Source organism: Littorina saxatilis, linkage group LG3 (genome assembly GCF_037325665.1).
Source record: "Littorina saxatilis isolate snail1 linkage group LG3, US_GU_Lsax_2.0, whole genome shotgun sequence".
In the NCBI taxonomy this organism is placed as follows: Eukaryota; Metazoa; Mollusca; class Gastropoda; order Littorinimorpha; family Littorinidae; genus Littorina; species Littorina saxatilis.
In genome coordinates this window covers 33,937,168-33,946,033 of record NC_090247.1, presented here as the reverse complement: position 1 = coordinate 33,946,033, position 8,866 = coordinate 33,937,168, and the positions used below count along the sequence as shown (strand labels likewise).

At 44.2% G+C, this 8,866-nt stretch overlaps 2 protein-coding genes across 2 annotated transcripts in view; one reads left to right on the top strand and one right to left on the bottom strand.

Annotated features, from left to right (window-relative positions):
* LOC138962202 (bone morphogenetic protein 1 homolog) overlaps positions 1-507 on the bottom strand; it is a 27,961-nt gene extending 27,454 nt beyond the window's left edge. The window contains exon 1 of the mRNA XM_070333932.1: positions 313-507. The gene's annotated coding sequence lies outside the window, so the exon portion shown is untranslated. The remainder of the gene's footprint in view (positions 1-312) is intronic.
* A 3,806-nt stretch (positions 508-4,313) lies between these two features.
* On the top strand, positions 4,314-5,977 carry LOC138961180 (uncharacterized). The gene is made up of 2 exons (XM_070332779.1): positions 4,314-4,327; positions 4,915-5,977. The coding sequence occupies exons 1-2, from the start codon at positions 4,314-4,316 to the stop codon at positions 5,975-5,977; spliced, it is 1,077 nt and encodes a 358-aa protein (XP_070188880.1).
* The last annotated feature ends 2,889 nt before the right edge of the window (positions 5,978-8,866 follow it).

Here is an 8,866-nt window from a genome sequence, read left to right as displayed (position 1 = left end):
GTCTCACTGGAGGTTTCCACAATACTGATTCCTTGAGCGGCTAACCAACCCTGAAAATGTTCACAGCCCACCGAAGTAAGCTCAATGCCAACCAAAACATAATCCCCTTAGTTTTGTCCCAAATGAAGACAGAACATACCTTTCCCGACTAGAGGGGCAAGATACAGTCGGTTTCATCAAAGACGATCGCGTACGTTCAGAGCTACCAAACGAAATAACCTTAGCAAAAATCGTTGGGGGGGGGGGGGATCCGCTTAACTGTAAGAGGCAGTGTAACGAGTAGAATTAAGGCCAAACAGCCTAGTCACTCACTCTGTAAGCTCCAAGCATAGAAAGGAGAAGAAGAAAAAAGCTGGACACAAAAACAGCCAGCGACAGTAGTGAGAAAACTTTCGCCGTAAATTCCTCACACTCCCAGGGCGTTGAAAAGAAGAGCAGAAATGATAAAAGAAGCTAGAACAGCCAACGGTAAAATCGATGACACGACTTCACACTAATGTACAACTCCCGAGTGGTCCTGGCTGTCTGTGAATACGAACGAGACAGTTACAACTCGCAGAATTAAAGCTTACACGCTGCTAAGCCGGCCACTGGCGCACGCACGCTCATTCACACAGGCACAGGTGAGAGAGAGAGAGGGCAATAAGTTTTCTCTCTCTAAGTGTCGCAGACAGAGAATACGTAGTTATTCTGGCACCTTGCCTTTAGAGCGTGTCGCAGGATCAAAACGTTGAACTGGAGTAGCTCTTTGGAAGGACCAAACCCTGCTAGAAGCGCAGCCCTTTACAAGGATAAAAAACCTTCCACATGTACTACTGAGCGAATATAATACAGAAGGAACGAGTGTGTACAAAGTGCAATAATGGCGATATTGGTGACGAATTCCACTATGTGTTTAACTGCAGCTTCTTCGAATTAAGAAAAAAATGTATCCCACTCAAATATCGCAAAAATCCAAATGTAATAAAATTTCAATTTTTATTTTCAACAACAAATTAAAAAAATATTGTTAAAGTTAATTCACTTGATAAAAGGTATTTGAACAGAATTTTAAACAGGTTTTGATAGGGGAAAAAAATTAAAAATAAAAATACTGATTTAGACAGCTGATGGTAGGGTTCTTTATTCCCACGTAATGTTACGTAGGAATGAACGAGAACGATTATTTTGGAGATTTGATTTCCACATTGTAAAACTAGTTATTTTATTTTTTATTTTTTTCAACGGAACTAGTTTATGTGCGACGAGTCGCATTATACTTGTTCGAGTCTAAATATCGGACCCTATTGCTACGCTGAAAACACAATAGCTGTTAATATTGATGGAATAACCTGCATTCCTCTCTTTATTGTTCTTGTTGTGGTTTTTTGTGTGTGTTTTGTTGTTGTTTGTTTTTCAGGACTTGACTTGACTTGGTTAAAAGGGGCTTTTGGAGACACCGCTCTGACACAATGCAGTTCATACACGAGCGAGACTGTTTGTGTGCTGAACCGTAGCTGTAAAGACCTGGGTACGAAGGCCTGACCAAGAGTTGTGGTTCTGGCACAATACGCTTTCAGGTGGGAAGCAAGAAGGGAGAATAATTAATCCTAGCTTTGGAGGCAAATTGGTTAATGTCCTTTCTCGCTGAGTCTCTCCTAACATTGAGCCTCGGGCTGTTTCTCTCGGTAAAAGACAAGGAGCTGGTTGATATGAGAATAGAGCACAGTCATATTGGTGTAGCAAATGTTGAGATTTTAAATCGGGAGAATGGGAACTTTCCACTCTGGAATGTAATTACCCCGCCATTCAGGCAGCAATACGCCGCTTTCGGGGGAAGCATGCTGGGTATTTTCTTGTTTCTATAACCCACCGAACTCTGACATGGGTTACATGATCTTTTCCGTGCGCACTTGGTCTTGTGCTTGCGTTTACACGCGAAGGGGGGTAAGGCACTAGCAGGTCTGCACAAGAGTTGACCTGGGAGATCGAAAAAATCTCCACCCTTATCCCACCAGGCTGCTGCGGCCGAGATTTGAACTCACGACCTTCCGATTGTGTGGCGGCGCGCCCGTCGGTTCCTTTTTGATTTATTCAGGGGACATAATTCACAAAGACCTAATAATAATAATAATAATGATAATAATAATAATAATATTAATAGTAATAATAAATCACTTTTCTACAGCGCAAGTCCCGATTCACAGCTCCAAGCGCTTTACAATTCCAATAAACACCTCACACACACACACACACACACACACACACGCTTTACGGAAGAGATGTGTTTTCAGCTGGGTTGGCGAAATTGGTTTGAATCCGCTATTACGCATGCATATGGAACACAATAATGATATCATACTACAGCATTTCCTAAGCGTGACCGCTCTTCCGTTTGCGCTAGGAACCGATTTTAATTGTTGTACTGATTTGTTTTGCTGTGTGTGTCTTTTTCTTACGGCCGTGTGTCGCCCATTACCAGGCTGCAAACCAGAGATCTTAGTGTGGACGGCTAAAAAAAACCCAGCTGCGTGCTAAGAAGTAACCGTGGCTTATGTGCGATTTAATGATAAATACATTCTGATGAATACCTTGCACACAGACATGAATAAAGGCTAATAAGCATTACATATAAAACAACAACAGAGTATTATCAAGAAAGACAGCAAGAAAGAAATTACGTTTTATCAGATGAGAGGGGAACAAACTGGTGAAAAACTATACAAAACTTTACAAATAAACGTTTCAATCAGAACAATTGTGCAACGGGGAGACATGACGTCACAAATCTTGTTTTCCACGGTGCTAGCCAGCAGCTGCTGACCATGAGAGTCAGTGAAATGAGCAGCCTACCTGGTCTCGTGCCCACTTCTGATACCTGAAGCACTTGTTAATGAGTGGGAGTGTGTATGCGCGTGGTGTGCACGAGGATGTATGCACGTGAGTGATATTTGTAAATGTGTATTATTATAATATCATCTTTGTATTTATATTATTGAAATTGTTATATCTCGATGTACAGCGCTAAGAGCATAGTTAAATTTGTGAAGCGGCGCTATATAAGCTATCTTTATTATTATTATTATTATTATTATTATACGTTTTACCTGTGCTGGCAGTACAGCTTTTACCTGTACACAAGAGAGGAAAGAACAAAAACATGTAAGTCGAAGTGTACCGGTCTGTGACGAGGATGTGCGCTTAATTTCGTCCTTCTTTTTTCCTGGCTTTTGATCCTGAGGGGAAGGTGGTCATTCTGCCTGTCTGTTTGTTTGTCTGTCTATTTGTCTGTCCGTCTGCATCCCTGTGTCTGAATGAAAATGTGCTTTATTTGTAACGTTCTGTCTGCCCGTCTGCCTGTGTAGCCTATCTATCAGTGTGTCCGTCCGTCCGTCTGTACGTCGATAGGAAGGCAGCAACGTAGCGATGTACAGTTTGATTTTGTATGTTACACTTACACTATTTTGAACAGTACAGATATTACGAAGACAATGTAAAAGAGGAATAGTGCTGGGTGTATCGCGTGTGTGTGTGTGGGGGGGGGGTGCAAAACTTCAGGGAGATGAAGAAGTTTACACAAATCTGTGTCAGTATCATTAATTACATGATTGGAATCATTTGGTCCCTACCCTAGGTAATGAAAATCTTCAACAACAACAAATTAAAATTAAAAATCGGAAAATGGTTAACTCAAAACGTTTAATGCCTCGATGTAAAAACCGCAACAATCCTGAGACCGAAAAAAAATAATCTAAAAACCTGTCACTTACGTCATGATTGTTATGTACACACAAAATCGTGCATGGTCTATAGGTACTGCAGAAGTTCATTTGGCACTTATTCCACGGAGTGAGTGTCTATGAAACAGGCAGGTGAATATATTTGTCACGTGGGGTGTGACGCACATATACCTTCCTCTGGCACACACTATGGTCATTTTACAATCAACCCAGTCTTTGACTTGGGGGTACGAGTGAAAAGAAACGGTACCCTGTATTCAATTCACTCGATTGATTCCTTGCGTCGAATTTCCTGTAACGCGAAACGGGTATTTCTGCTAGCGGGGTGCTTGAGTAACCTTACACTTCTTTTCTGTTTCAATGTCCATTCGCTCTATTCAGTCGTCGGCATTTATGAAGGAACTTTCGGTATGGTACGCTGCCTATTTTACGACTAAAAGAGCTTTTGTTGTCGGTTAGAGCTCCACTGGTTTGCCTCACTGGGTGTTCTTACGTACTGCAAGTCTCTTTGGAGAAGCTAGTTCGGGTTTCGACTGCGATAGTTTTCCGCCCCTTCTGAAAATTATCATGATATAAATCATACTATTTATAACCATGGCGTTGAGCCTGTAATATATAACATATTATGTGCTCCAATGTCCGGATAAGAATCAAAGTTGGTTCTTGTGCTTGCCTGTGTACGTACGGTGAGTGTTGGTTAGAGAATCTTGGAGAATGCACGGTGTGTCAACTGATTCCGTTCATACACCGGATGTTCCTGTTCATCCGCAGGATGTTTCGGTTCATACAGCTTCATTTTTGACACTTGCTTGGGGAAAAACGTGGCGGTAAGTCGTGTGGGCAGCGCGCTTTTGTGATATTGCAAGAATAAGGTAGCTAATTGGTTGGGCTATGTGTACGATAAGTACCAAGGTGCTAGTAATCCTCATGATAACACACGCGGGCCGAACGTGGCAGAATTGCCTGATTTTTTAACATTTTCTTGTTTTTCTCGCTCTATTATCGAATCTGACCCCCCTCCCCAAATGTCCATGTAGCCATCTACGCGGACGATCTTGAACTCTGGTGCTCGGAAGAGCACATCACAACAGCAAACTACAGGATGCAAGAGGCGCTGAAAGTGCTTGAGGACTGGACAAAGAAGTGGCTCGATCGTCAACATCAACACCAGGAAGACCACTTACACGATCTTTAGTCTGTCCCCGAAAGAACTGAAGGCCAACCTCAAGCTCTGCGGACAGACGCTGCAGGCTGACAACACCCCCACGTACCTTGGCGTGACCTTTGACAGGCGACTCACCTGGAAACAGCAGACAGAGAAAGTCGAAGCCAGAGCCAAGCTAAGGTTAGCACTAATGAAAAAGCTAACTGGCACAACGTGGGGCGCAGATGCAGCAATCCTCAAGAAGATGTACGTGGGCAGCGTCAGACCAGTACTTGAGTACGGAGTGACGGCATGGGGCACAGCAGCCAAGTCAAATTTTGACAGAGTCAGCAAGGTGCAGAACCAGGCGGCCAGAATCATCACTGGCGCCATGCGGTCAACCCCTATCCAAGAGCTGGAAAACATCATGGGCCTTGAGCCCATGGAAGACAGAAGGGACACCAAACTCCTCACCCAGGCAGCTAAATTCAAACGACTGCCAACTCACCCCATGAAAGACAGACTGTGCCAACCAACAAAAGGAAGACTGAAGAGAGGAAGATTCATCCACCAGACGAGGGTGTTGGAAAGGAGACACCAAGATATCCTGGACCAGCAACCCAAAGATATCCCCCAATACCTTGAAAACCCAAGCTGGAGTGATGAAGGAAGACCCCAGATACGCTGCAGTATTCCTGGCGTTGGCAAGAAAGACTCCCAGAGCTGTGCTGAACTGAAGTCTCTCACCATTGAACACATCCACAACTCCTACCCCGAACGCCAATGGACTCATGTATACACTGACGGATCTGCCGACCAGGCTGTCAGAAGTGGTGGTGCCGGAATCTACATAAAGTACACAGGAGGTCGAGAAGAAGAACACATCTCCCTCGCTACCGGCCTCTACTCCACCAACTTCAAGGCTGAAGCAGTAGCGCTCCAGACAGGTGCAACCCACATTGAGCACAGTCCACTCTCCTCCAACAACGTTGTGTTCTTCAGCGACGCAAAGTCAGTCCTGCAGGCCTTAGACACTGCTAGAGACAAAGAACTGAATGACCTGTCATCCGCCTTGACCTCCCTGTGCAGAGTCCACACAGTCGTGCTGCAATAGGTCCCCTCTCACTGCAACATACTAGGCAACGAACCCGCAGATACTCTGGCAAAGGAGGGCACTACGAAGGACCAGAATGACAGATCAACCACCTTCAAAGAAGCCAAGACCATCATCAAGGCCAAGCAACACAACAAGTGGTTGCAACAGCACCCACACTACAACAAAAACGACGCCTTTCACCTGCTCACAAGGTCTGAGCAGGTCCTCATATTCAGGCTGCGGACAGGCCACAACCGAATGAACCACCACCTTTTCACCAAGTTCAGAATTGGCCAGTCAGACCAGTGCCCTTGTCAAACAGGCAGCATGACAACGGAACACCTGCTGCAGACTTGCCCACGACACGATGGCGTCAGGAGCCAGATCTGGGCGGAGGCGACCACGGTGCAAGGGAAGCTCTATGGCAGTCTGGACGACCTACAGCGCACGGCAACATTTGCGCGGAGAACCGGCGTTTCCATCTGAGTGATCGACAAGAAGAAGAAGAAGAAGAATCTGACCCCAGATTTGCACATGGTCACCAAAACCATTGCCTGTTACGACATTTCGCTTGAACAAAAGTTTATAGAAACCCATGGCTTTTGTACAATCACTTGTCTTTTAAAAACATGCAGATTCCGTTCATACACCATGTTTCCGTTCGTACAAAAGTGCATGTTTCCGTTCGCACGAACAGCGTTTCCGTTCATACACATTCGTTAGATCAGAGTGAAACAGGCCCCCACTACAAGTTCTGTGTGTTTCAATGGTCGTCAGATAGCACAAAGTACGAATGCGTGTGATATTGGACCTATGTGAACCATAAGATGAATTGAATTTGCAAAAAGAAACCAGTTTTGTGTCCGTTCGTACTGATTTTGACGACAAAATGTGTCTGTTCGTACCACTTTCATCAAATTGTTTCCGTTCGTACGCTTTTCAGTAACGTGATCTGTGACGGAGCTTTCTGGGTGTTTTGATAAGAACGAAGATTGATTTATGCAGTTTTGCTTGCTTTGCAGCACTGCAACTAAGACTGAAATAAGTGACATGTACATTTGCATTTACTCCTATCATGCCATTTGCTTCACCTGTGATAATCATGAGCAGAAATTAGACATATCAAGAAAAATATTATCCAGGCTCTATCAGTCCTTTTTACATTTAGTCAAGTTTTAAATATTTTAACATAGACGGGGAATCGAAACGAGGGTCGTGGTGTATGTGTGTGTGAGTGTGTGTGTGTGAGTGTGTGTGTGTGTGTGTGTGTGTGTGTGTGTGTGTGTGTGTGTGTGTGTGTGTGTGTGTGTGTGTGTGTGTGTGTGTGGAATGAGGATCACGAGTTTGTGATGATCATCCTTCAGCGTTTAACGATGACAATTGTTTGTTCGTCAGTTTCAATGCTCAACAGAGTCTTTACGAAGCATAGTTTTCTGTTTTGCTTCGCTGTTGGTCGAAGAACATGATATGCAACCGCCTCTTTGAATCTCAGTTATTTTAGGGAAAGCAATGTAGCTCTTCTCTACTTCTAGTTAAAGGTGCTGGAGACTGATTCCGTGTTACTCATATAAGTTGTAGTTGTAGTTTACTGTTGACGTGCTGTTGTCTATACAGTGGAACCCCCCTTTTAAGACCCCCCAGTTAAAGACTCCCTCCTTTTTAGGTCCTTGTTTTCTCAGACTTTCTGTTCATAACCTCTGTCAAATTGCCCCCGTTTTAAGTATTGTTTAACGCCCTCACGGTAAAACTATTCGGGGCATGTTCCCGGGTTTGACCCCAACTTTAGATTTTTTTAAAGACACGATTTTCTCAGATTTTTTTAGGTCTTAAAAGGGGGGGGTTCCACTGTATTTAGAGGGTTTACGTCCCTTTGTTTCGTGGATCTTGTCACTATACATTCTACCTCGCTTGGTTATGATTGCCAAAATGAAGTGACTAGTCTTGGAGGTACACTAGAATTAAAGATCACAAGCTGTCAAAGCCCTTGGAAACTGTCTTTCACTTACCAGACATAACAGAAATCAGCGGCGAAGAAAGAAAGAAAGAAGTGGAAATCAAAAGGACGGCAATGTGTTGGGGGGTTGGGGGGGGGCGGGGGGCGGGGGGGGGGGGCGGTGTTATGGTTTATTGATTATTTGAACAGGGTCTTTTCTACCGATAGTTTTCTGTGTTGCTTTGCTGTTGGTCCCGAGCCAACGGTGTTTGTGAGAGCGTGTGTGCCGTTGTCAAGAGAAGAAGTTGGTCCTAACACAAACGGTCTATGTGCTGGCAGGGATTGCAGGGAATTTCTGTTTGTTCGCCAGTTCTCATCGCTTCCTCACAAAGCCCTTTTACACTTCTTCAATTGGGCGTTTTGTGTCAGTGGGAAAAAACACCTGTGCGGGTGAAATTGAGGGAACAAAATGGGCTTTTCTTCTTTCCAGTACCAATGGGTTATTGAAATGTATTGTTTGATTTCTGTTTGGCGAGTTTAGGTGTGGTGTGTGTGTGTGTGTGTGTGGTCAGGTGCGAGGTGTTTAAGGGGATGGGGTGAGGAAGGTATGCAGTGCACTTTAGGGGGAGAAAACGTAACAGGTGTTCTTGTTTGGCTTGGTTCCCTCTCCCCCACCCGTCTGTGAGAGAGTGTGTGTGTGTGTGTGTGTGTGTGTATGTATGTGTGTGTGTGTGTGTGTGTGAGTGTGTACTGTATGTGTATGTGTGAGTGTGTGTGTGCACATGCGTGTGTGTGTGTATACGTGCATGTGTATGTGTGGCCGATGTGAATGCGTGATGTATTGTGTAAAAAAATTCCATCTCACACGGCATAAATAAATCCCTGCGCCTTGAATATGTGCGCGATATAAATTGCATAAATATAAAAAAAAATAAAAAATAAAAAAAATCCCTGCGCTTAGAACTGTACCCACG